The 27,292-nt window shown below is 55.4% G+C and overlaps 2 protein-coding genes across 2 annotated transcripts in view; both read left to right on the forward strand.

Annotated features, from left to right (window-relative positions):
- The window catches only part of AGRN (agrin), a 115,463-nt gene extending 101,574 nt beyond the window's left edge, over positions 1-13,889 (forward strand). The window contains 8 exon segments of the mRNA XM_032708983.1: positions 66-177; positions 1,156-1,167; positions 2,010-2,126; positions 2,607-2,796; positions 3,373-3,460; positions 8,642-8,866; positions 9,444-9,547; positions 10,933-13,889. Of these exon segments, the coding sequence (XP_032564874.1) occupies positions 66-177; positions 1,156-1,167; positions 2,010-2,126; positions 2,607-2,796; positions 3,373-3,460; positions 8,642-8,866; positions 9,444-9,547; positions 10,933-11,090 (1,006 nt within the window). The 3' untranslated portion in view covers positions 11,091-13,889.
- Positions 13,890-18,139: 4,250 nt separating this feature from the next.
- Positions 18,140-27,292, forward strand: part of LOC116797442 (tyrosine-protein phosphatase non-receptor type 11-like) — a 42,327-nt gene continuing 33,174 nt past the window's right edge. Inside the window, exon 1 of the mRNA XM_032708984.1 lies at positions 18,140-18,227. Coding sequence (XP_032564875.1) covers positions 18,214-18,227 — 14 coding nt within the window. The 5' untranslated portion in view covers positions 18,140-18,213. The remainder of the gene's footprint in view (positions 18,228-27,292) is intronic.

Below are 27,292 nucleotides of genomic sequence, written 5' to 3' on the forward strand. Positions count from 1 at the left end.
TCTCAGCGCTCTGCTGTTGGCAGAGCTCTCACCTGTGTGTCTTCTCCCCCCTTCTCGCCACCCAGGAGCAAAGAGCCGGTTCCCCTCAACACCTGGACGAGTGTCCTGCTGGAGAGGAACGGGCGCAAGGGGGTCATGAGGATCAACAACGGCGAGAGGGTGATGGGGGAGTCACCGGTGAGTTGGTGGCTCAGGAGGGGCTCCCTGGGCTTCCAGCCCTGCTCCTGTCACGGGTGGAACGAGCTGAGGATTCCCCAGGCTCCTGGGCTTTTTTAATCCCTGTGGCACACATGGCTTCAGGGGTGGAGGAGGAGCGGGCAGGCCCTGGGGAGGGGAGGATGCTGCAGGCAGAGCGTGCCTGTCTCCCTGCACACCTCTCCCAGCCCTTGCTGCCTCCCTGTGCCCTGCACACAGGGCTGCAGAGCCCCTGCCAGGTTTCAGGAATGCCTTTGAGCCCCCTCACACCCATCCACCTCCCCACTCTTTATTTCAGATCCTCGACTGTCCCCGTACCGGGGCAGGTAAGTGAGGCACCTGTGCCACCTGTGGCTTTGAGCCTGTGCCCTCCATGGTGGGGGCTCAAGAGCCCCCCCAGCACAGAGAGCTCAGCCAGGAGGAGGTCACAGAGCAGGGAAAGCCCCTTGGCACTGCTGCTGCTGAATCCATCAGTGCCTCCTCTCTGTTTCCCAGCTGGCAGCTTCCCCCTCCAACTTCTCCCCGTCCCCTGTCCCTCTGCACTTCTGTCTGCAGACCCCTGGGGTTCCTTTAACCCCCCCTTTCCAGCTGGGAAGCTGATACTGCAGGAAAAGCCCTGCTTGCTGCTGAATCCATCTGTAAGATCCACCTAGAAGTGCAGCACCAGGATTACACAGCATTCCTGGAAAAGAAGGGATTTCTTCCTCCCCTCGCTCTGCTTTTCTCAAGCTTCTCTCCCAGCACAGCTCACCCCTGGGTGTGGCAGGGACCCTCCTGTCACCTTCTGCAGCCCCCCCTTCCCCTCCCTGGCTACCCCAGCACTGGTGGCAGCGGGGGTCTTGTGGCCCTGCATGTTGCAATGTCACCCACTGATCTCCCTTTTTCTCTCTCTCTCTCTTTTTCTCTCTCCCTTTGATTTCCATTTGTATTTTTCCCTCCCCTGCTGTCTCTGGATCCCAGAAATCCCGTAAGGTAAAGATAAGTATGAACCACCACACACCTCCATCTCATCTGCCATTGGCACCTCGTTCTTTTTTTTTGTTCTCCATCCAGATCCCAGTGTTTCACCCACTCCCCTTCCCATCTGACCGAGCAGCTTTAGGATCTCTTTAGATTAGAGACACTCGTTTCCTCTTCCATCATTCATCCCCAGCCAGTTGTTGCATTTTGTTGTGGAAGCATTTCAATTAATCTGATCATTTTTTTAACTCCACAAAGCATTAGCTAGTGATCCATATAACCCCATCTCTGCTGTGCCCCTGGCTCCATCCCAGGTGCCCGGGAAGGGACATCATTCCTGCTTGGAGAACCCTGTGCTTGGAGACTCTCCTGGGATTTTCCAGGCTGGGTGGATGGGGCTGCAGGGTGACAGCAAGGAGGGAGATTTCTCCTCCAAACACACACCATGTGGGATGCAGGAGAACCTCCTCTAGCCATAGCAACCTGTAGCAGCCAGGAGAACCCAAGCTGAATCCTTCTGGAATGTGTTTGGGTTTGAACATCACCCCCGGAGAGACTTTGGTTACTTGGCTTGGGGGGTCACGCAAAACCAGAGCCCCCCCTCCATGCCTGAGAGCATTAGAACAGCATCTCCCCAAAATTAAACCCCCAGGGAACCTTTTCCAGGTGCCTGCTGGTGGGTGGGACCTCGCAGCTTGGCATGAGGAGGTTTCCTGGAGGCCCCTTTCGTAGAATCAGAGAACATCCTACATTGGAAGAGACCCACAGGGCTCATCAGGGGCAACTCTTGGGCCTGCACAGGACACCCAGGGATATCCTGACATCTTCTCCATCATCTCCCCTCTCCTCCCCAGGTGCCTCACACCTACCTGAACCTGAAGGAGCCGTTTTACGTTGGAGGAGCCCCTGATTTCAGCAAGCTGGCTCGAGCAGCTGCCATCTCCACCAGCTTCGAGGGGGCCGTGCAGAGGGTAAGGTCCTGCTGGGCAGCCCAGTGTCCAGCTGGGAGATGTGCCATCTGCCCTGGTACTGCTGGAGGGGAGTGAGGAGGAGCCTGGCAATGGGCTCTGGTGGAAAAGTGGCAGGAGGGGAGGCAAAGGTGTGTCAGAGGAACACGTGGGGCTTGGGGCTGGTTCCCGTCTCCCCTTATCCCCAAGGACACTGCCCTCTGTCCCCCCATGGCAGAGAGATGGGGTGGTGGAGGATCACCACAGAATCATGGAAGGGACCTTAAAGCCCATCTCATGGGCTGGAAGGGACCTTAAAGCCCATCTCATTCCACCCCTTGCCATGGGCAGGGACACCTCCCACTAGCCCAGCTTGCTCCAACCCGGCCTTGGACACTCCCAGGGGATGGAGCAGCCGCAGCTTCTCTGGGCAAACCTGTGCCAGGGCCTCCCCACCTCCTGGATAACATAACTGCTGTGTTTCCTCCTGCCTGCACGTGCCAGATCTCCATCAAGGGGGATCCCCTGCTGACGGAGCAGAACATCCGCAGCGCCATCGAGATCTCGCCCTTCCGGGGCCACCCCTGCACCCAGAAACCCAACCCCTGCCAGAACGGGGGCACCTGCAGCCCCAGGCTGGAGAGCTACGAGTGTGCCTGCCAGAGGGGCTTCCATGGGGCCCACTGTGAGAAAGGTGAGGGGCCAGGGTGGGCTGGGTGTGGACCCTCACCCACACTACCAGACACGGCTGGTGGCAGCAGGACAGTGCAGGAGATCTCGTCCTTTGTAGAGTCCTGGAATGTTTTGTGTTGGAAGGGACCTTAAAAATCATCTCATTTTCCATGGGCAGGAGAACCTTCCCCTAGCCCAAGCTGCTCCAACCTGGCCTTGGACACTCCCAGGGATCCACAGCTTCTCTGGGCAACCTGTGCCAGGGCCTGCCCCTCCACCCCTCACAGCCAAGAATTTCTTTCTAATATCCCATCTAAACCTTCCTTCTTTATTATTAAGTTTGAAGCCATCAAACTGAAATTTCAGTTTAAATTTGACTGACAACTGATGGCTGTTGGGGAGATGGTCCCAAAATTCCAGACCCTAAAGCCACAGCAAACCTCTCCAGGGGCTTGCTTGGAGTGGCACGGGGCTGACACGCCCCAGGGGGTGGCAGGTTGGTGCTTGCCTTCTTCCTCTTAGGGATGCTCGGTGTAAAGGGGGATTTTCCTGGTCTCCAGGGGTGGATCCTGACAGCTCTTGTCTTTCCCACCCCCAGTGATCATCGAGAAGGCTGCTGGGGATGCAGAGGCCATTGCCTTTGATGGCAGGACATACATGGAGTACCACAACGCTGTCACCAAGAGGTAACTGGGCTGCTGGGCTGAACTGAGCTCCAAACGAGGAAATAGGGCCAACAGCAGGAAGAAGAGCTGGGATCAAGGAATTCCAAAGGGAAGCAAACCAAACTGGGGCTCTGAGCAGCCAATTCCAGCCCTCACCTCTAAAGCTGCCTTGCTGGCAGAGGGTTTGCCCCAAACCAGCAGTGCCTGGCCAGCTTCAGGTCTGGCTGCATGTGGGACACCTGGGTCAGCACAGCCTGCTCTGGGGGTGGGATGGAGCTGCATCCTTTGTGTCTCTGCCTGTTTGTGCCACAAGGGTCGTTCTGCCAGCACAGATGGGCCATCCCTGCTGTGGGACCTGTCTGACCTCCTCCAGGCTCTGCCCAGCCCCGTGCTGGGGTGCACCCCAGGGTGTCTGTGGCCATGCTGCTCCCTGGGGCTGCTCTCTCAGGGTGGGCAGAGCTGCTGCCTGAGGTCCTGCCCAGCCCCTGGGCTGGATGTTTCTCCTTCAGGACCCTCTGGTTCCGCTGTGGCCTGGCTCAGTGCCCTTCCTTCCTCACCACTGTGTCCCTGTGGTTAATTCCCAGCTCCAGAGCAACTGAGAGAGGGTGTTGGATGAGACTTCACCCAAGTGCCCGTCACACCCTCGGCTTCCCTGTTTCCTAACACCCTGCCTGGAAGGGTGTCCATGCTGAGCTGTTGTCTGTCAGTCTTTCTATCTGTCTGTCCCTTCTCAATGTCCCTGTTTCTTTGTTTTCAAGCCACCTGGGCAATGAGATCCCTGCGTAAGTACAGCCCCCCCCGCTCCCCTCTGCCCTCACCATCGACACCCCAACCTCAGCCCACCCGTGGGGGAGCACAGGGCAGGGATGGGGGGAGGAATTTGGGCCCTCTCCCGGGGTCTGCCAGGGGCAGGTGTTCCCATTTTGGGGGGAGGATGACTCAGGGACTGACCACAGCTCTTGGTGCCCAGACATGGCACAGCAGGAGCTGCACGACCCGGCTCTGCCACAGCCAGATGTTGTCCTGGCTCTGCCACAGCCAGATGTTGTCCCAGCTCTCCATAGTTTCATTTTTAAGCATGATTTTTTTTTAAGTTCAGCAGAGTTCTTTTTAAGCACAGTTTAAGGCTGGGCACAGAGGAGGAAGGTTCCTGTGAGTCACTGTTCCATCAGCAGCTGATGGAAATCCAGGGTGCTGATCCTGCTCTGTTTTTTTCCACCATGGATGGGGCATTGCTGCTCTAGAGGGGAGGCCAGGCAGGGCACTGGGAGGATGTTCCCCAGCCAGAGTGTGTGGCCTGAGAGCCCCTCAGAAGATGCAGTGGGGACAGGGGGCCAGAAGAAGGGTCTGGGCAGGTGAATGGGCAGAAACTTCTTCCCTAGAGCAGCCCTGACAGCTGTGATTTGCTGTCTGTCTGTCTGTCCTGCCGAGCACCAGGGGTGGAATGGAAGCCCTGCTCCATGCAGATGTATTCCCTGGTGTCTGGGGGAGAGCTGGAGAGATTCCTGCCTGTCCTATCCTCATCTCACCTCATTTTCTCCCAGCCCGGCTCAGGCAGGGGCGTGGGGGGCTGAGCTGATGTGTGCATGTGTGTCAGTGCCTGGGGAGCCACAGAGCCATCACCTGCATGTTCACAGCACTTGAGGAGGTGCCCTGGGTTTGGAAAGGGCTTTTCAGGAGCATCCTAAGTGTCCTCCTGAGCTGGGCAGTGCCCTCCAGCAGCGAGAGCCTGTAGTGACCCGCACCAGTGCCCCGCTGTTCCTCTGCACCCCCAGAGCCATGGGCAGAAGGTGTCCTGCCTCTCCCAGTGCTCTGCAAAGGGAAGGCCACCATTCCCAGCCTTCTCCCTGCCTGGCCCAGCCTATTTTGGCTGTGCATGCCCCATCCTGCGAGGGAGCTTTAGTGTTTCTCCCCATATTCCTCTGCTGGGATGTGGTTGCTGCCCTCGCCAGCCTTGCCAGGCTGAAGGACCCATAAAAGTAGGGGTTTTTTGTGCCTCCAGGCAGGCACTGGGGTGTGCCCTGGGCAGGACTGACACTGCCAGTGCTTCTCTGGGCTCTGCTGGCCGTGACATGCCCGTACCTTTTTTACTGGCACATCCATTTTTATCCATACATGTAGCTGGAGCTGAATGTAACACAGGACCTGCAGTGCCAGAGGGACAGCTGGACTCCTGGATTTCCCCTTCTCCACGCACACCCTGTTCTCCAAGTGCCCCAAGGCTGACTCAGAGGCTCTGTGTGACACTTCCACTCCATGGGAGCCCATTCTGCAACACCCCAAAGACAGGACACGGCCTCAAGTTGCCTCAAGGGGAGGTTTAGGTTGGATATCAGGGAAGATTTTTCCACTGGAAGGGTGGTCAGGCATTGGCACAGGCTGGCCAGGACAGTGGTGGAGGCACCACCCCTGGAAGTGTTCCAAAAATGTGTGGATGTGGCAGTCAGGGATGTGGTTTAGTGGCGAGCTCTGTGCTGGATGATCTTGGAGGGCTTTCCCAACCCGAGTGATTTTGTGATTCCAAGAGAATTCCTGCAGGGAAGGGTCCTTGTGCAGGGCCAGGGACCCAAAGCTCCCTTCCCCCAGCAGTGTGGCCCTGGGATCCACACCCCAGCAGTGTGGGTGAGCACCAGGAACACTGACAGTCATGGAATCATGGGATCATTGAGGTTGGAAAAGCCTTCTAAAGTCATGACATCCAGCTGTTAACCCAGCAGCACTAAACCACGTCCCCAGGTGCCACATCAGCACGTTTTTTGAGCACTTCCAGGGGGTGATGATTCCACCATTGCCCTGGCCAGCCTGTTCCAAAGCTTGACCACGTTTTCAGTGAAGAAAATTTCCCTAAAATCCAAACTAAACCTCTGCTGGTGCAACTTGAGCCGTCTCCTCTCGTCCTGTCGCTTGTTCCCTGGGAGAAGGCACTGACCCTGACCCCCACCCGGCTCCCCCCTCCTGTCAGGGAGTTGTAGAGAGTGAGAAGGTCCCTCCTGAGCCTCCTTTTCTCCAGGATGAGCCCCCCCAGCTCCCTCCACCACCCCTCAGAGAGCTGTGCTCCAGCCCCCAGGAACACATTGGAGCATCCCCACCCCACCAGCACAGGGCTGGATTCCCTCCTTGCCATTATCCTGCTCCCCCTGGCTAAGCCACCGCTTCCAAACGTGTTGGAGGCGACTCATCCACCCCCAGGACGGTTCCTGGCGCTCCCCACTCGCGCTGGGCAGGTTCTGTGTAGGATGAAGAGCTGCTGGTGCTGAGCAGGGGCTGTTCCCTGTGTGCCAGGGGGGTGGGAGGGAAGGGAAGGGTCTCCTCTGCTGCCCCCTGCTTATGGCACGCTCCCCTTTCTTCCCCCACCTGAGTCCCGAGGCGCTGGACTATCCCGTGGAGCCCAGGTGAGTGAGCCAGGCTTTGTGCTCTCGTGTCTCGTGCTCTGCTGTCGCTGCCTCAGCATGTCTGTGTCTCCCTGTGTGTGTGTGTCCTGTGTGCCCAGATCCTTGGCTTTTTATTTGTGAGGGATACAGCTCTGCAGAGGGGGAGCAAACAGGGAGGGAGCCCCGACCCTCCAGCCCAGGATCATAGAATCAGAGAATCAGCTGGGTTGGAAGGGACCTCTGAGATCATCGAGTCCAACCCTTGATCCAACCCCGCTGTGGTTCCCAGCCCATGGCACTGATACCACATCCAGTCTCATCTTAGAAACCTCCAGGGATGGAGAATCCACCACTTCCCTGGGCAGCCCATTCCAATGGCTGAGCACCCTCTCTGCAAAGAAATTCTTCCTAATATCCAACCTAAACCTGCCCTGGCACAGTTTCAGACCGAGCCCTCTTGTCTTGCTGATGGTTGCCTGGGAAAAGAGACCAACCCTCACCTGGCTCCCCCCTCCTGTCAGGGAGTTGTAGAGAGTGAGGAGGTCTCCCCTGAGCCTCCTCTTCTCCAGGCTGAACAGCCCCATCTCCCTCAGCCTCTCCTCACAGCACTTGTGCTCCAGTCCCTTCCCCAGCCTTGTTGCTCTCCTCTGGACCTGCTCCAGCCCCTCCATGTCCTTCCTGAGCTGAGGGCCCAGAACTGGACACAGCACTCCAGGGGTGGCAGCAGGGGCCAGGCTGAGGTACCCTGGCAGTACCTCAGGCTTCGTGCAGAGCCTTGTCCAGCCCTTTGAGTGCAGTGTCCCTTGGGAATAAAAAGCTGTCTGTGTTGTCCATGTTGTCCAGCATCCCTGTGGCCACCCCACAGGGCAACCTCAGCTGTTGCCAAGAGCCTTGTGCCCATTCCAAAAGGGACTGAGCAGAGATGGGGATGCCAATGTGGAGGAAATCCCATCCTTCCTCCATTCCTCCCTTGGGAAAAGACACTTCATCTAGGAGAAGGAAGGCTTCACTGCCTCTTTGGGCAGCCTCCTTCCCCTTCAAACTGCTCAGCCTGTCACAGTCCCCAGCCCTGGGGAGCAAGGCTGGTGTGTCACAGCCTGCAGGGACTGATGTGCCTGCTCTCTGTGCTCCTGGGGGGCAAAAGGAAGGAGCAGGAGCCCTGTGGCTTTGGAGGTTCAAGCTGGATAGTGGGGAAAAAACACCAGGAGAACTGTGCAGGCCCTGCTCAGATCAGCAGGAGGATGGAGGAGCTCCAGGCTTGGTTGGATGGAGGAGTTCCCAAGTCATCTGGGCAGAGCCCCTGCTCTGAGTCCTGCTTTGAGTGGGAGCTGGGTTAGAGACCTCGAGGGCCATTCCTTTGATCTTCTGGCCTGGTTTAGAGCTTCCCATCTGCTCCCACCCCAGGCACCAGGCTTTCTGATATCCCAAAATGTGACCCCTCAGGCAGGGACAGACCCCAGGCATTCTGATATCCCAAAATCTGTGACCCCTCAGACAGGGACAGACCCCAGGCAATCTGATATCCCAAAGTCTGCCAACCCCTCAGGCAGGGACAGACCCCAGGCATTCTGATATCCCAAAATCTGTGACCCCTCAGACAGACCCCAGGCATTCTGATATCCCAAAATGTGACCCCTCAGGCAGGGACAGACCCCAGGCATTCTGACATTCCAAAGTCTGCCAGCCCCTCAGGCAGGGACAGACCCCACGTGTAGCCTGATGCCAGGAGCTGGCTGGAGGTTCTCCCAGCAGTTGAGCCAGCTGGCTGGGAAGAGAAGGCTGCTCCAAGGAGCTGCCTTGCTTTTAACTCTGCCCCCATCTCCCCACGCAGTGAGAAGGCCCTGCAGTCCAACCACTTCGAGCTGAGCATCAAAACAGAGGCCACGCAGGGGCTGATCCTGTGGAGCGGGAAGGGGCTGGAGCGCTCGGACTACATCGCCCTGGCCATCGTGGATGGGTTCGTGCAGATGACCTACGACCTGGGCTCCAAGCCAGTCGTCCTCAGATCCACCGTCCCAGTCAACACCAACCAGTGGATCCACATCAAAGCCTACAGGTGGGAAGGCCGGAGGGAGGGAAAAGCGGGAGCGGGGCGGGCGAGCTGAGTCACGGCGCCCCGTGATCCCCCAGGATCGCTCCTGCTCCCGGATAATAATAGAGGAGAGGCATGTGGGCAGTGCCCTGCGGAGGGCAGCGTGTTGGGGCACGCCTGGAAATGTCAGAGGGGCAGGAACAAGGCGGCCTGGGAGGTCTGTGCCTTTTATTTGAGGGTTTGACATTCTGGCCGCGTGGAGCCCGAGCTGCCCCTCGTTATTTTTGGTGGTGGTGGGAGGGGTGAGGATGACGTGCCTGGCGTGCCAGGGATTGCTGCTGGTGGCTCTGGAGGGGAGCTGTGCCCGCTGGCAGGGCTGGTGGTGGGGCTGTGGGAGGCCGTGGGGATGCTGGAGGGGAGCACTGGAGCAAGGACTGCTCCGTGCCACAGCCAGAGGGAGAGGAGGGCTCAGCTCCCCTCGCCTTTGCAGCTGGAGAAGGGCTGATGGTGCCCAGTGCCAGGGCTTGGTGCAAAGCAGAGAACACCCCTGGGTTTTTCCTCTAATTGTCTTCTGTTCCTTCTTCCCTCCCTCTGGGAGCAGGGTACAGAGGGAAGGCTCCCTCCAGGTTGGGAACGAAGCTCCCATCGCTGGTTCTTCTCCACTTGGTGCAACCCAGCTGGACACAGACGGGGCCCTGTGGCTGGGTGAGTTGGTGTGGGCAGGGTGAGCGTCCCCTGTGCCCCTTGCTGAAGGATTCAGAGGTGGAATGGGGTGGGGATGCTCCCTGCCTTGCTTCAACACGACACCTTTGTCTCCCAGGTGACCTAAAACTTCCCCTGCTTGCTCTCTGCCTACCAGGGCAGGGTGGTGGTGACACTGAGGGGTTGGCTTTACCCACCAATGCCAGTCCTTCCCATGGCACACTGTGCCCTGAGGAGAGTCATTGGCTGGCCTGGAAAAAAACAGTGCATTAGAATCACAGAATCACAGAATGGTTTGGGTTGGAAGGACCTTAAAGCTCATCTCATTCCACCCCTGCCATGGGCAGGGACACCTTCCACTGTCCCAGGTTGCTCCAAGCCTCGTCCAACCTGGCCTTGGACACCTCCAGGGATGGAGCAGCCACAGCTTCTCTGGGCAACCTGTGCCAGGGCCTGCCCACCCTGACAGGGAAAAATGGACTTAGATTCCATTTACACTTTCTGGAAGCATCTGTTTTTATCTCCCCAGTCTAAGCCTGTAGTTCAGGTCTAACCTGACTCCCAAGGAGTTCATATTCAAAAATGTTGCCTTGCTTGTGAAAAAAAAGAGGATCCTGGGGGCCATTTCTTCTTCTGAAATTAGCCTGGAAGTTTATGTGCAAAGCAGAATTAGTCCATGAGAGATTTTTGCTTGGCTTCCCCACTGGCCCCTCCAAAAGTTGTGTTTGCAATCAGCCCCTCCTAATTCCAATGTACTTGCTGTGTAATGAGCCCAGAGTTGATGTTGCAGTAACTGAACTAAAATTCAGTTTGAATTTGGGACCAATCCCCAAGGGAAAGGAAACTTTTGAGTGGAAATGTGTATTTTAGAACAAAAATAGCTGGAGAATAGAAATACCCATAGAAACGAGTCGCTGGTTGAAGTGTCTTCAGGAAACCTGCAGGCAGTGGTTGGAACTGGCACGACTGAGCTAAGTGAAGATAACTACTATTTGTTTTCATAAAACTAATTAATTTAACTGACTAACGAATTCATATTTACTATTAGCCAGAAAAGAGGTTTCTCCCTGCTCTTGGGAAGACATTCACAGCATGGCTGAGGTTGGAACAGACCTCTGAGGTCGAGTCCAACCTGTGACCCATCCCCACCTGGGATCCAGCCCAGAGCACTGATGCCACATCCAGTTGTCCCTTGAACACCTCCAGGGATGGGCATTCCACCACGCCCCTGGGCAGCCCCTTGCAGTGTTTAACAACCCTTTTCCAGGAAGAAATCCCCCCCCTAGTTCCCTCCTGAGACATTCCCAGTGTGCGTGGGGGTGTGACGCTGCCGGGGACAGTCTGGCTGTCCCCTGCCCCGTGCCCTGAGCTCTGTGTGTCTCCTGCAGGGGGGCTGGAGAAGCTGAGTGTGGCTCACAAGCTGCCCAAGGCCTACAGCACTGGCTTCGTTGGCTGCATACGGGATGTCCTTGTGGACCGCCAAGAACTGCACCTGGTGGAGGACGCTTTAAACAACCCCAGGATATTACACTGCTCGGCCAAATAGACCCCCAGAGACCCTCCCTCCTCCTTCCCTCCCTCCTGCCTATTGCTGTAATTATTTTCTATTTTTGTAAACTTATTGCTTTTTATATTTTTGGGGGGGGGAGGAGGGAGGGAGGGGGGGAAAAAGGGAGGGGAGGAGGAGACACCTTTTTCTTTCGGGTTATCCCTTCGGTTGCAGCCTATCCAGGTCAGGCAGAACTCGAATCAAACAGCAGCAACAAAGAACAAACCTTGAACCAAGTCTCCAAGAAGTGACAGAAGAACTTGCCCATCGCATTGTAAATCTTCTTCATACTTGAAGCTTCTTTTTTTTGGGGGGGGGGGTGTTTTTTTTTCCCCCCTCCTCACTTCTTGTGTTCTTGGGTTGTCGTCCGTGCCCGCGGGGGGGAAAAGATGCTGGTGCTGGCAAGACCTGTGGCCTTCATGGATTCACTGCCCGGCCCCAACGTCCCCTCTGCAGTGCTGGCTGAGCAGGGAGGTGGCAATTGCCACCCCTGCTTCGGGGTCTGGCTCTGCCAAGCCTTCCCCTGGCCCTGTGCTCACCCGACCTCCCTCCTCCCCCCCTCCTTCCTCTCGCTCTAATTTATGTGTGTAAGAATCTCAAGTGCTTTTTCTCCTTCATGCTCTGTTAAAATCAGGGATGCCATGCACTGGAAGAGAGACCAAGGCCTGCTCTGAGCAGGCAGGAAAGCATTGCTCTTTGGTTGTCTTATGACTGTTTGCTGGACTGAGAGGTGCTGGGGGGGGGGAAACGTTGATTTTCTCTGTTGGTTCTCCTCCTCCTCCTCCTCCTCCTCCTCTTGGACAAGTGCAGAAGCAGCTGTGAAACCTCATTTCCACACTTTGTGTTCACCCAGACGTGTCCCAACCACCTGTTTGCCCTTGGCTGCTCTTCCCAAGAGCTTCTGCCCACCAAGCCTTGCCCTCCCGCGCGCCGGGGATAACTTGGAGCTCCTCTCCAAGGGCTGGAAGTGCTCCCCCCTCTTCCAGCACCACCAAACAGGCTGGGAGGGCACAGGGACCGGGTCCCTCTTCGCTTTTAAAAGACCTGTTGGATGTGTCCTTCCATGACCCACGTCCATTTTCCAGCCTCTGGGGCATGACTTTGCCCTCGGACGCTCCACCAGCCCGGGAACGCAGAGCTGGCACTGGAGCCTCTCCCACGAAGAGAATTCGGAGTTTCCACCTTGGATTCAAGTTTTTTTGCAACGTCCAGGGCAGTGCAAGGTCTTCCACGCCGTGATCAAAGCTCCTCTGGACGCTGCCAGCCCAGCAGGAACAGCTCCAACGGGAATGGGAGTCGGGACTGGACTGTTTTGGGGGGTGGGGGTGGGGGATTTTTAGGTGTTTTCTTCCTTGAAAGCAAATGTTTTAGTGCCAGTGACAAAGCCAGTCCGTGTGTTTGTGAGTGGATGGTGCGTGGTTGTGAGTGTCTGTCACCCAGCACACGTTTTGCCTGCAGCCCTTGGATCTCCTGGGAGCAGGAGAAGAGCCAGTGGATCACAGCTCCAAAGGAAAAGACCCTCTCCATTGGGGTTCCTTCTCCATGGGAAAGATTTCATGATGCTGTGGAGCATCTACGTCCCTTCCCCACCCTGAGGTGGCAGCTCTGTGTAAAAAACACCTTTGTGGAGTGTACAGGACGAACCTGAAGGATCATTAATATTAATTAATGAGTGTTAATTAACACCCAAGGTGCCATCGTTTTGCAGTTTTACCTTCCAACTTCCAGCACACCTTTTAAAAATGGTGTTTCTTGGCACTCAGGTTTTGAGCCACAGAAGGTCAAATGCCTTCTCCTCAGGGTGAGCTCTGAACAAAGGGGAAGAACGTGTGTAAAAACCACTTGGGGTTTTTTATTTCTTTTTATTTGATTGAAAGAAAACGATCCCCTCCCTCCCCACCTTCCCTGTCCCCAGTCTGTGACATTCCTCTGCAAATCCAGGGGTTAAATATTCCACAGAGGGGGGGCTGTGCCCTCTGTGGGATGGAGACTCTGCTCTGTGTGTGTGTGTGTGTGCCAAAACCCACATTTTAAGTGGCTGCTGTATATAAATCCTGGGTCCTGGTGGGGATTGCTGTGCCCTGGAAGGGGGAGAGGGAGGTGTGAGACCCCCCCCAAATCCGTGAATTTTGAGAAGGGGGGAATTTCCAGCTGGGCATTGCTGAGACAGGGCTGGATCCTCCAGCTCCAGAGGGAGGCAGGGGGCACGTGCAGAGGAAGCTGCTAATTCTCTCAAATGCCACTCCAAACGAAGCCAGGGGTCACTGCAAAAAAAAATAAAAAATTACAACAACCCAACAGCTAAACAAACAAAAAACCAACAAAAAACAAAACAAAAAACTCTGTCTGCTTTTGCTGGGGCTTGGAAATGCCTTAAAACAGGACGTGGTGTCCTCGTTGTGGAGCATCTCGAACCAAGGTCAGGCTCAGCAAGTGCTCCCTTGGGGCCGTGCACTTAACTGGGGCTTTATTTTTAATAGCATTTATAACATGTATGTACAAACAAACAAACAAACAAAAAAAGAGACATTGAGGTTTGTTTTTTTTTCTGGGTTTGGTTTGGTTTTTTTTGTTTTGTTTTGTTTTTGTTTTGGTTTGGTTTTGGTTTTGCTCTTTTTTTTTTTTTTTTAAATGTCCACGTGGCTTCATTTTATAGGGTAAATTAATGACCATTGTGAACTGCTGTATGGATTCTGAAGGGCAATGCACAGTAGAGGAGCAGCATGATATAACCATTACTAACTTGTGTCTTTCGTCAATCACCATGAAATAAAGTTTGAAAACTATTAAATATGTTTTTAAGGGGCCTGTTGCTTCTTTTTTTGTACTTTATCTCACACTTATTCACTGTCTCCTGGATAGATTTCCCTCAGAACCTGAATGTCCCATGCAGGTACCTGCTGTATCTTCTAAATTCAGCTTATTTATGAATTCCAACCTCAATCCCACCCACCCAGGGTTTGCAGGACCTGTGTGTCTTTCCCTCCCCTCCTCTGTGGCCATCACAGCGGTTGCAGCAATTCAAGGGTTTTTTTCCCCCCTTTCCCAGCTGTTCTTTTTTCACCTCATCTCAGGCAGCATTTTCCAAAGAGGTTTTACATCCCATGGACATGATTTTCCAAAGAGGTTTTGCATCCCTTGGACATCATTTCCCAAAGAGGTTTTGCATCCCATGGACATAATTTTCCAAAAAGGTTTTGCATCCCTTGGGCAACATTTTCCAAAGAGGTTTTGCATCCCTTGGACATCGTTTCCCAAAGAGGTTTTGCATCCCATGGGCATCATTTTCCAAAGAGGTTTTGCATCCCATGGGCATCACACTGTGTCAGCAAGACTGAAGTGATGCTCCTGTGGCTTGTTCCTCGTGGATGGCAGCATTTCCCCATGGCCATGGAAAGCCAGTCTCCAGCAGGATATTGGTTGGAGACAACACTCTGAGGCACAGGATGTGATTTTTGGGGGGTCCTGTGCAGGGCCAGGAGTTGGACCCTGATCCTTGTGGGATCTTTGGGATATTCTGTGAGATGGACCAACATCTCCATTCCTGCCCTGAAACAGGTTTTCCTGCTGGTGCCTTCTCCCACCTGCACCTGCAGCATCATCCTCCTGCCAGAAAAGGGCAAGAGGTGGAGAATTTCATTCATTAAAGAGCTCCCAGGTTCATCCCAGCGGGGTGAAGTGAGACCAGGACACGGCTTTCCTGCCATCTGGGAGCAGCTAATTCAGCAAATGGAGTCATTTTGATCCCAGCAGTGATGGGAGTTGATTGGTGTCTGAACTGGCTCTTGGGTTGGACAATGAGCCAGCACAGACTAAGAGTGGGAAACAACAGGGCCAGTGTGTGAGCAGCCACGGGGGGATGCAGAGCTCACCACTGGGGCCATGTTTTGCTCAGGATCAGCCTCCTGGTGCAGCCTCTCCTCCACAATGACTCGATTATGCCACGGCAGGCACGGGCTTGCAAAGCCAGTCCCTCTTCCAGAGGCGTTTTGCCAGCCCTGCCGCGGAGCAGCGGGAGAAAAAGCCATCCTTGTCTCGGCCAGAGGGGAAAAGAGCCCTTGGCAGCTGGAGGGATCTTTTACTACAGGCTGGAAAAAGCCATTGTGAGGGGAAGGAGGAAGGGAGAAAGGACAGAAGCCACGCTTGGGCAGGCAGCAAGTGTGATTCAGAGGATGGCCTGGCCGTGCTTCCCAGGGCTCCCAGGAACACGCCTGGCTGCCCAGGCAGCACCCACTGGGAGCACAGGAGGCAGCAGTTGGGGTTGGGTGGTGTCACCCATCCTCAGCTCTCTCTGGGAATCCCAGCCTGGCTGTGTGGGAGCCTCTCTGTGCCTTCAATGTGGGGCCAGGAGCAGCTGATCCACCCTCAAATCCCTGAGCTGGGGCTCCAGTCAAAGGGGGACCTTCATTAAAGGCACAGAAATTTAGCAGGAAAAAAACCCCCTTGAGTTCCAGCTGGTCCTCAGAGATCACAGGGTGCAGCTGGGCTTAATTTCTGATTATAATCAACTGAGCACTGTCAGTCTGGTTGGGTTCTATAAAAGCACAGATTCACAAATAATTCAATTTACCAAGCCAGGACTACAGGGCCGGTCATGTTCAATAAGAATTTGCATGATCCAGACTCACAAATAGTGTGTTTTCCCTCTCTCTGACTTTTCTGGCTCCCCCCTCTTTTACTTTATAAATTTTTGGGCTCCAGCCACGTGTTATAGGTTGGATTTGGTGGCTTTGGTCATACCTGTATCACAGACCTCATGTTCTTCCTCATTTCTAGCCTCAGGGATGTGAAAGTGAAAATGTAAATGGGGCCTAATGAGGACCTGGGTTACTTTTGGTGGGAATTTACAGCTGCCAAAAAAAAAGGTGGAATAAACACTCTGTTCCTCCTCCACGTGCTGAGGTGGCAGTAAAGGCTGGCTGACCTTCTCCAGGGGGTCCACACACACATCCTCATCTCCTGAGCGGAGCAGATTTATAACAAGGCTTGTTTTTCAGGATAACTCACACACTCCCAGAGTGCTGGTTCCTGGGAAGGGACACCTGGATGAACTGGCTGGTTCCTGAGGGTGCTGCTGCCAGCCAGGCTGGGACTGAGCCCAGAGAGCAAGAGGGGGTCCCACAGACACCTCCATGGTCCCTCTCCACGGCAGCAGGTACCCCGAGGGATTGGCACATTCCCAACAACCCACAGAACGGGATGTTCTGGACACTGAGAGCAGGTCAGGGTGTGGATTCCTCTGGGGGGGGGGGGTATTTCCCTGGGATCAGAGCATTCCAATGGAAAGGAAGGCTCAGATCTCCCAGGAAGGGACCGTTTTCCCCAGTTTTCTGCCTCCCAGTTGCACAGCCTAGAAACCAGTAAAAAGTGGGGAGAACAGTTCCAGTGGTTTCCTTTTTTTTTAACCAAGAAGCTGAACCGCTGTCCATGTCCCTCCCTGCCCACCAGAAAGGGTCTCAGCCCAGTGACACACACACACAAGTCACATTTTTGGCCTCACAAAGGAGCCTCAGTGCCCCGAGAGAAGGTCCCAGTGCCCGGGAGCCTCGACAAGAGGGGAAAAGAGGAAGGAGAGCCCAGAGGTCACCATTATCAGGGGTTGCTATTTGGCCTCTGTGGTCCCCGTTGCCCTGTGAGCAATCCAGTGGCATTCAGGGAAGCTGAAGTCAGAAATGAGCTGGCTCCTGCTGCCAGCTCCCTGGGTATTCCCCGAATAGACACGGAATTCGCTGAGTCTTATTATAGTTATAAAACTGCTATTTTTGACACTAGGGGCAGACTGGGGGAGAAGGAGGGGGGGGGTGTCACTGGCTGGGTCCTGGTTTTTTCTCTCTCTCGGACAGCTGGCTTTGTTTTCTCACCCAGCATTCATGAAAGGTGCCAGATTGAGGGCATTTCTTTGGGCTAATTCCTGTCTTTTATGGGAAGCAACAGATATTCCACGTGAGTTTGTTAAAGGCCTCTGAATTTACAATTCAGATGGCAAAATGTGCTTTGTTTGTCTGAAGTGCACGGCGTGGCTACAGCCTGGCCCCCAGTTTATCCCAGTGGGAGGTTTTGGTGTCACCACAGATGCTGGGATGAGAGTGGGGGACTCAGCCTGGGGACACTGTGCCCTCCTGACTCCAAAACACCCCTGAGTCAGGGGCTTTTAGGGATAACAGACATGGCTGAGCCTCACCAGCCTCGGATGCTCAGTGCTTTGTGGCTTGTTCCACTATTTTGGCAGCTTTTATGAACTTTTATGAACTCAGCCCCAGAATCAGGACCTTTAGGGGTGTTTGGGTACTGAGGGATGTCATAAATTGCTGCTGGTCCCCCTGTACCACACCTCAAATCCTGGGTTTATTTTTTGACTCCTTACAAGAAGAAGGACATTGAGGGGCTGGAGTTTGTCCAGAGGAGGGAATGGAGCTGGGGAAGGGGCTGGAGCAGCAGGAGCAGCTGAGGGAGCTGGGGGGGCTCAGCCTGGAGAAAAGAAGGCTCAGGGGGGACCTTCTACAACTCCCTGACAGGAGGGGGGACCTGGGGAGGGGGTGTTGGGCTCTGCTCCCGGGGAATAAGGGACAGGACAAGGAGAAACAGCCTCAGGTAGCATCAGGGCAGGTTTAGATTGGATATGAGGAAAAACTTCTTCACTGAAAGGGTGGTCGGGCATTGGAAGGGGCTGCCCAGGGCAGCGATGGAAACACCATCCCTGCAAGTGTCCGAAACCCCTGTGGATGTGGCACTGGGGGGGGGGGGGGGGGCACGGTTTCGTGGTGAGCTCTGTGCCGGGTTCGTGGTTGCACTGGATGATCTCGGGAGCGCTTTTCCCACCGTCAGGGCTCCGCGACTCCATCCCACGAACTCCCCCGCGCTGCCAAGCCCCGGGGGGCGACGGGGACGCGGAGAACGCGCATCCAGGAGGGCGAAGGCGCGGGGGAACAGAGCCAGGGATCGGGCAGCGGGGCCGGACGCTGCGGGCACGGGCAGCGGGACCCGGGCGGGGCGGAGGGCGGGGATTCCCCCGCGTCATAGGGAGGGGTTTCCCCGGCGGTCCGGGCCCAGCGCCCGCCGGGGCGCGGCGGTGCGGGCAGTCGGTGCGGGAGCGGGGCCGGGAGCGGAGCTCCGCGGAGCCATGACCTCCCGCAGGTAAGGAGTGAGTCGTATCGACCCGACAGCCCCATCCCATCCTATTCCATCCCCTCCCGACCCGTCCCGTCCCATCCCGTCCCGACCTGCGGGGACGCGGCCACCGGAGCGCCCGCGGGTCCCGGGCACCGCTTCCAGCGGCTCCGGCTCCAGCTCGGACCTGTCCCGGGCCCCGGCGTGTGCCCCTCGGCTCGCCCTGTGCCCCTCAGCTCGCCTTGTGCCCCTCGGCTCGCCCTGTCCCCGTGTCCCTTGCCCTGCCGCCGGCTGCGCGGTGCCGGAGCTCGGAGCTCCGGTGGTCGGGATAAAGTCGCACCTCCCGCGCCACCCCGTCCCCCGGTTGCCACCCCCGCCCCTCTCCGGGTCACCCCAAGCCCTCTTTGGCCCCGTGGTTTCTCCCCGGAGCACCCCAAGACCGTTGGGAGCATCCTGTCCCATTCGGCTCGGTCCCCAGTACTGGGGATGCTGGGGAGGGGATCCCAAAATAGGAGAAGCGTTAAAAGTTGCTTAAAATGTCTTTGTGGGTTGCGAGGTGAAAAAAGGATACACTTTGGAGCATGTGGTGTGTTGGTGGTGCCTCCCCCGGCATCCCCCAAAGACGCTGTTGCTTCAGTGTTTTTCTGGGTGGTGGCAGAGCCTGTGTGACTTGGGGACATCGTCCCTGCTTGGTTCTCCTTCTCCGCTGTGGCTTCAGAAGGGATAAATGGACATCCAGGGGGGACGGGCTGGGTCACGCACCCGCGCTGCAGGGCAGGGGGGATTCTTACGGCTGGTTCTTCGTTCCTGCCTGTCCTTTCCCCGAGACAGCCTTAAGGTGACCTGAAAAAGCTTTTGTTGCTGTTACAAGTCGAGTGTGTTCCGAACAGCCCTGGGGAGGGAGGGGGCCGGGGAGCAGCCGCTCAGCAGCCGCTCACTCCGGGCCGGGAGCCGGGATCGGTTCCAGGACAGGGAGTGCTCGGTGGTGCCGCAGGACCCAGCACGGCCGGGTCATGGCAGGGGCTGCCACAAACCACCTCCCGAACGTGTCACAACTCCGCGTTCTCCTCCCGCACATTCCCGTAACTCCGCGATTCGGGGGCTCCGTTGGTTTATGGGGTTTTTGGGGGGCTGTTTTTGCCGCCCAGCGCTGGCTGTTCCCTCCCCTGCAAGCGCCGAGCTGCGTTTTGTGAGCGGCTGGTTCAAAGCGTGAAGAAGTTTAGGAAGAGGCAGCGTCTCTCTGGGCGGTGCCACGCGGGGTTACAAAACACGCTGATGGGCGATGGGGTGAAAAGCAGAGGGCTGGGAGCTGGGGCGCCCTGGATTTCATCCCCAGCGCTGGTAGAGCTCCCCATGCCCACAGGCAAATCAATATTTGTCTGTGCTGCCCTTACCTTGCTGGCTCCACCCTGCTGGGCAGTCACCCGGGGCACCGAAGTGCCAGGGGCAGCACCATGGTTGGGATGCTGCTGCCAGCTGGGCACTGCAGGAGTCCTGAGGAACCTGACAGGGGGCAGAGCCACGTGGGCTGGATTTTGGGGGGGTCTGTGTGTTTTGGCGGGGTGGTTGCTCCCAACATCTGTCGCTCCATCCTTTCCACCTGTGCTGGGTTTGCTGCTCCTGGTTCTGAACCACTGCTCGGGTCCTTTTTCCCCAGCCTTTCTCCTCTTGCCCAGCAGGTTTGCAGGGTACCTGCCAGGTGTTTCTGGCACCTTTCTGCCCTGCCTGATCCCTGCCTGATGCTGTTCTCCCCCTGGCTCATGGCATGGCCTGGTGCTGCCTTAGCTGGATCTCCTGGGATCATGAGCTGTGTCTGGCATCTGAGTGATGCTGCCCCTCCTCTGCCTCGGTGCTCAGCCTTTGCTGTGCCATAAAGATCTGGGAGGATAAATCTCACACCCCTAGTGCTGATTCCACAAGTCAGCAGGTCCCAAATTCCCTGTTTATTTTTTTTTTTCCCTAGGAAAGGGTTTCACAGGGCACGTGGTGGCTGCCCTGTGCATTGCTCTTGTCTGCAGGGCAGGCTTTTTGCTCCACAGCCACGTTTCCTGGGATGCTGTGGCTGGGAGCAAGGGAAAGTCTGGAGGAAGGGAGGAAATGCCAGCTTCCTGAGGCTTGGCTGTCTCCAAAGGTTGCTCCAGTCCTGCAGGACTGAGTGCTGGGAGTGCTGTCAGAGGTGATCAGTGGGGTGTGGAGGCACTTTGTGCTGGGGTTCTGCTGCTTTGGGGGTTGCTGCTGTGGAGGAGACAGTTCTTCTGTGCATGTCCAAGTTCACAACACCACGAGAGAGAAACTGCCCCTGGCTGGGGATGCTGGGAGTGCAAGGACCAAATGTTTCCAGTTTTGGGGACACTGAATCAGCAGACTAATGGTGCTCACAAATACTCTGGTGAAATGTTTCCATTTCTGTATCAGATTTCATAGAATTGTGGAATTGTTTGGGCTAGAATGGATCTCAAAGACCACCTTGATCCAACCCCTCTGCCATGGGCAAAGACACCTTCCACTAGCCCAGGTTGCTCCAACCTGGCCTTGGACAATTCCAGGGCTGAGGCAGCCACAGCTTCTCTGGGCAACCCATGCCAGGGCCTCCCCACCCCCCTGAGACTTGGCACAGAGATGCTGAGTGGTCCCACACCCAGAGCTGAGTACACCTGACAATGTTTTCCCTGCATCCAGTTTAACCTTTTTTTAAAATTTTAATGTTGAGGGCTGAATTCCTGTGCCCGGGACTAATTCTGTGGCACGCTGTGGGTGGTTCCCTTTGAAGCCCTGGATTGTTTGTTATCCCAAATGTCCACTGGGGTGGGAAGCAGGGGCTGCTCCAGCGTGGCTGGTAAGTTGGGATTGGCCAAAGCCCTCCATGTGCTGTCCCCAGGGTGACTTATCAAGCTTGTGCAGGCCACGTTTCTGGGCATTTTGAGGCATCAAATGCATCCTGCTGTGCCCTGAAGCCTCACTGTCCAACCCTGCAGTGACAGGGAATACAATGCCAGCCTGTGGTCCCAGCTTTTCCCCACTCCCCTTAGCAGTGGGAAAACACATGCTTCCTGTGCTGAATCCAAATGTAAATATTAAGTTTGAGTATTTGCAATAGCTGCTTACTTTGGCAGCCTGGCTGGTGGTGGGGAGGTGGGAACTTCTGGTGCAGGAAGCAAAACCAGGGCAGTGTTTTGGCATCTCGGATGTTCAGCAACAACACGATGGGCAGAGCTCAGGGAAGGGGTGGCTGGAACCAGGACTGTGGATCTGACTGGTGGCTCAAGCCCTTGGTTGTTCAGAAATCCCCTCTGGCAGCTCCTGTGAGCTCTTCATTCCCATCTCCTCAGGTGGTACCTCAGCCCTTGGCTCTCAGCTGCCTTGTGCTCAGCTCCAGCTCAAAAAAGAACATTCAAAAGGCACCTTTTTCCCTCCCTCCTTTGCTGTGGCTGCACCTGGACCTTGGCTGAGGCTTTCCTGGTTTTCTCTCTCTGGCCAGGCTGTACAAAGACAGCTTTAGATACAGGCTTTGTTCACAGAGGGTGGGAGAATCAAAGCTCAAGGGGACTTGTCTGTGTGTGCTGAGGCTGCCTGGGGAGGAGCAGACGTGCTTTTGCACCAGGCTCAGCTGTGGGAAATGAGGACTGGAACATCAGCAGCAACTTAAATTACATTTCAATTCCAAGCCCCCAGCCTGCTGCTTATTTCCAGATAGGGCCAGGTCATGAGATGCATAAACACACTGTTCTCCCCCCTTTTCCAGGGAGGGATAAAGGATGGTTGGTTAATGCCTGAGTTCAGACAGAGAAAACTGGCCTTGCCTAGGAGGGGTTTTGGATCAGGCTCTCGGTGATTTTCCAGCATCCTATGGTTTTCCCCGAGGCACAGCGAGCTGCTCTCGTTGTGGTCCCACGACAAATGAAGCTCTCTCAGCCCTGGAACACATTTGTGGGATGCAGCTGTACCTCCTTTGCGGGCTGCCAAGGAGAATTCCTGAATTCCTCACCGGCTGCAGCGTGGGGAAGGCACAGAGCTCCAGAGGGGAAGCCAGGCTTCCCCTCCCACTGCCAGAGCTTCCCCCGGGGCTGGGTGGTACCCGAGCTGCAGCCAGGTCCAAATGGGGCTGGTTTCTAGGAGATGATTCTTCTCAGGAGCCTCAGAGGCACCTGAGTGGATGAATGGGGGCTTTGTGCTCCAGCAGAGCCAGCTGGGCTCTCCCGGGTTTTTGGAGCTGTTTGGACGCGGCAAGTGAGCCAGCAGGCACTGGGAAGGCTGCTCCCAGTGCTCCCAGTGCTCCCAGCACCTGAGCTGCCTGCCCAGCAAGGCCCTTGGATGGCCAAGGCACGTGAGGGGCTCAGCAGGAACGTGCCTGTGGCTCCGTGGTCGGAGCTGCTGCTCCTCGGGAAGGGGAACAAACCTGGCTCGTGTGCCAGCCCCAGAGATGTTCCTGGGGGTGCAAAAAGGTGGGCATTGGCATCTCCCTCTGCTCAGTGAGGCAGACCCTGCTCTCCTGGAGGTTTTCCCCAGGGCTGGCTTCTCATGCTGGATCTCTCACTGACGGGGGTGAAGCAGCTGGAGGGAAGGGTCGTGTTCTGAAAGGGGGGATTCAGCTTTTCCTCCCCTTGGAGAGGACTGGCCAAGCCAAAGGGCTCCTTTATTCTTGGTGCCAACCACCTCTGTCACTCCATGAGCAAACCAGCAGCCCGGTCTCCCTCTCCAGGAGGGTTCTGTGAGTGGGGAGCCCAGAGCTGGGAGCTTTTCTGTGCCCAGCCAGGTTTATCACCTCTCACCATCCATCACCTGCCTCCAGAGTGTCCCTGTCACCTCCTGCCCTTGCACTGCAGATGCCCTTTGATTTCCCAGTCGCTGAAAACTGATTTCACAGTTTGGGTTTCCATCCCTGTCCCGAGGCATGAACCAAGCCAATACCTACTTCCAAGCTCAAACCAGCCCCACACCCTCTGGGATGTGTGTGGAAGCAGCACTTAAAGTATTGATTAATCCTTTCTTTGCAGTAGAAATGTTTATTCTATTGGGGTTTTTTTTTTCACTGCCTTGACCAAAAGCAGGGCTGCACTTGCTGCCTGGTGATGGGAGGGCTGGAAAGTGGTTCCTGCAGCCCCAGTGTGTGTGTTCCAGGAAATGTGCGTGGGATGGAGCCTAATGAGATTACGGGGCTGCCTCTGTTTTGCAGCTTCCTGCACGGATCCAAAGGGAAGGAGGAAATTCTTCGCATTAAACCGGGCTGGAAATCAGGAACCGTGTGCTTCCTGTGGGTGCATTTTGCTCTGCAAAGAGCTCCTGCTGCTGCTCTTGCTGCTTGTATCCCAGGGAGCTTCCCAAAGGGCTCTCTCTGCCTGCTGGGCCCCGGGGAGGTGCACACCTCAGCATCTCCTGGAGCAGATGCTGTGGCTGTCACAGGGCTTGGGGGAGATATTCATGGAATCCCAGAATGGTTTGGGTAGGAAAGGACCTCCAAGTTCTTCTTGGGCTGGAAAAAACAGTGAATTAGAATCACAGAATGGTTTGGGTTGGAAGGGACCTCAAAGTTCTTCTTGTCTCACCCTCCCTGCCATGGGCAGGGACACCTCCCACTAGCCCAGGTTGCTCCAAGCCCTGTCCAGCCTGGCTTTGGACACTTCCAGGGATGGGCCTCCCCACCCTGACAGGGGAGGATTTCTTCCCAATATCCAGTCTAAACCTCCCCCTCTGTCAGTTTTGTGGGAACAGATCTTATCCTGGCTCATGGATGCTGGGAAACAAACTCTACTCAGAGCTCAGTCTCCCACAGGGATTTCCCCACTGACACTGAGCATTCCTTCCTGGAGGTAACTGGGCTTTTCCTTCCCAAAAAATAAGTCCACATACACTCTGGGTACAGGTTAAGACCTGCAATCACAGAGGATTTTATGGAATCATGGAATGGTTTGGGTTGGAAAGGACCTTTAAAGCCCATCCAGTCCCACCCCCTGCCATGGGCAGGGACACCTCCCACTAGCCCAGGTTGCTCCAAGCCCTGGAGCAACCTGGCCTTGGACACTTCCAGGGATGGGATATTCTGTGTCACGTTCCAGAGCTTTCCATGTGGATAAGAGAAGCTGCTGCATCTTCTTTGGAATTCCCTCAGAGTATTTAGCAGGGGGGTGCTCTGAGTGTCTCCCCAGTGCAGCCCCAGCCCTGCTCTGTCTGTCTGTCCCCTCCCTCTGCCCCCAAGGACCCCTGTGTGGGACACAGGGAGCTCTGATCTGCCCCTGTCACCTGGGGCACTGAGCAGATGCCCCCAAAAGTGCCCTCAGGGAGGGGGTCAGTGGGTCCAGCCGTGGCTGGAATCTCAGCAGAGTTCCCTCCAGCCCCTCTGGTGAGGGCTCAGAGCTGGGGAAGCCTCTCCCAGCAGGAGTGACAACCTTTATCTGCCTTTTTGCAGCTTCTTGGTGTGGAAAGCAGAGCTGGGGGAGGAGAGGGAAGTGGAGTTTTGTGTGGCTGGGCTGGGGGTGGCTGCAGCTGTGCTGATTGTGTTATCAGGTGAAGAGCCTGGCTCTCAGCAAGGACCTGCTCAAGGTTTCCTGAGCCCAGAGCCCCTAGGGGAGGTTCCCAGCTTCCCAGTCCTTGTTGTGGTTGGTGTTTGTCCCTCTTCCCAAGGGAATTGTGAGTGTGGATGTGGGACTGTTGGCTGAGCTGGGAGAAAAGGCACCACCCCAAAGGCAGGGCAGCCTCAACCTGCCCCTCAACCCACAGAGATGAGGCTGCTGGGGGGGTTTCATAGAACCACTGAGGTTGAAAAAGACCTTCAAGAGCATCAAAAATTGTGGATAACCCATCCTTAGAAGTGTCCAAGGCCAGCTTGTCCAGCTTGGAGCAACCTGGGACAGTGGGAGGTGTCCCATTCCACAATGAGATGAGCTTTAAGGTCCCTTCCATCCCAAACCATAATTCCAACCTTTCCAGCACCTTTGTGTGGGGCAGGCTGTGCTCTCAGCTGCCTCCTGCACTCCAGGCAATCCCTTTGTATTACCTGGGGCAGGAGATCCCTGTGCTCTTGGTGCCTTTCATTCAACCCCATCCTTTCCTGGCCTGGAAATTCCTCCCGTTCCCACTGTGCAGTGGGAATCCCAACTGTGTGTCTTGATTCAGTTATCTACAATGTTGAGTAAAACAAAGACTTAGAAAGCAGATGATTCTGTTGTATTTTGAAGTTTTAATTTGTGAGGAAAAACAGTCTATACATTAGTGGCTTTATTAGCAGTGGCTTTGTTTTAAACATGTTAGAACAATCTTATCAAAAATATGAAAAGCATAAGCGATTTGGTACTGCAGAAATATTGTAACAAAGTATGCTGACCTGTTCAAGTTAACTTCAGGAGCAATACTACCTGTTTTAGGTAGGAAAATACACATTCCTACTGTCACTGTTTTTATCTGGGTGGTGCCATGACTCTCTGTTGCTGTCTGTTAAATCTCCTCTGGGTGCTAAAAAAGAGATTCTTTTTTTTTTTTTTCATTAAATCCCTTTCAGGTTTGCAGTGGCCCTCCCCAGAACATGTCAAACAAGAAATCTGCCCCTGGCCTGGGGTGAGGGAGAAGCAGCTGTGGAGAGGCAGCAGGACACTCTGTCCCCCCGAGGGACAAGTGCCAAGAGGGTGTAAAAAGGCCTCGGTTGAGTTGGCAAAACAAGGGTAAAAAAAACAAGCTGCCTTAAAAATAAGAGCAGGGCACAGGCAGGAGGTGGAATGTGCTCTGCTCCGAGGAGCTTTTGAGGTGTTTATAAAATGTTTATTATAAAAATGGAGTGTTTTTCCCTGAGAGAACCAGAGGAGAAAGCTGCTCAGAGTGGCAGCAGAGTGAGCAACAGCAACGTCATCCCTGCTGGATGCTCCCTCCGGGATAACCACGGGAATTGGGAAGCTCCTTCAGCTACAGACACCTGGAACAAGCCCCTTGGGAGCTGGGATAACAGGCAGAGGGGAGCCCATCCCTCGGGATGTGTCCTTTGGCCTCGGGGATTTCAAGAGGGTGGGAAGGTGACAGAGATTTAATTTCAAAACAGCACCAAAAAAAAATAAATCCCCTTCACGCCCCAGAGCAGCATCCCTACGTGTGAGGGAGTTGCCAGGGCTATATTTGCCCTTGGGTTGTGTGTGGGGGGGTTTTTTGGAGGGGTAGTTTGTTTGTTTGTTTGCTCCCCCTCTTCCGCCCACCCTCCTGAAATAACTCCCATCAAAGAAAACTCAGCGAGCTCTGCCGCTGATTAAATTCTAAATATAACCCCGGTATTTTTATTTTTTTTTTGCCTCCCTCCAGTTCTTCGTGATGTGTCGAGGTAAAAAAAAAAAAAAAATAGCCTTGGCCTCTCTTCAAAGGGGACATGGGCCTGGTATGGGGCTGTATTTTTGTCCTGTCACCCTGCCCGGGGGCTGAAATAGAGCCCCTGGTTTTTAATTAGCAACCTGGGTTATATAATCCCGAGAGCTGAGGGTTTCTGGCCTCGGCCAGGCTGCACATGATGCCAGGGGCTGGGGCAAAGGTGGTGTGCCAGGGCAGGGAGGACACTGCAGGAATCTCCTCTGCTCCTGCTGGCCCCGGTGCCAAGTGGGATGGGGCTGGGGAAGCCGAGATGCTCCCGCCTTCCTTGGTTATTTATGTCGTGGTGCTGCTGGGAGGGGAACCTGCTGAATGAGGAAGGTCCTGGTTGATGGTGAAAGCCCCTGGACTCCTCCTGCTGCCCCGGGGGCTGCTTTTGGTTTTCCTCTCTGCTCAGGGGTTTTCCTTGGCATCAAACTAAAAATAAGGTTGTTGCCCTCCTGGCTGAGTGGGAGCCCGTTTGTTTTCCTGTAGCTCAGGTCCGGATGCCCAAGTGTTATCCTACAGATCCAACAGGAAAAGTAGGAGCCAAGTGCTGCAGTCAGGTGCTGGCTGCTGGCCCTACCTGCTTTTCTTGCTCCTAGAACGTTTCTCTGGCAGTGCCCTGGCACTGCTGCTGCTGCAGAACGTGCCCATCCTCGTGGTTTGCCCCCTGGAAGGTCTCAGGGTTTGTCCTGGGGGTTGTCTTGGCAATGTAACAGGAGCAGCTGGGTGCGTGTTCAAGCCTCCCCTTGGTCATAGACCTGATGTGTGGA

This window comes from Chiroxiphia lanceolata, chromosome 22 (assembly GCF_009829145.1).
Source record: "Chiroxiphia lanceolata isolate bChiLan1 chromosome 22, bChiLan1.pri, whole genome shotgun sequence".
NCBI classification, from domain to species: domain Eukaryota; kingdom Metazoa; phylum Chordata; class Aves; order Passeriformes; family Pipridae; genus Chiroxiphia; species Chiroxiphia lanceolata.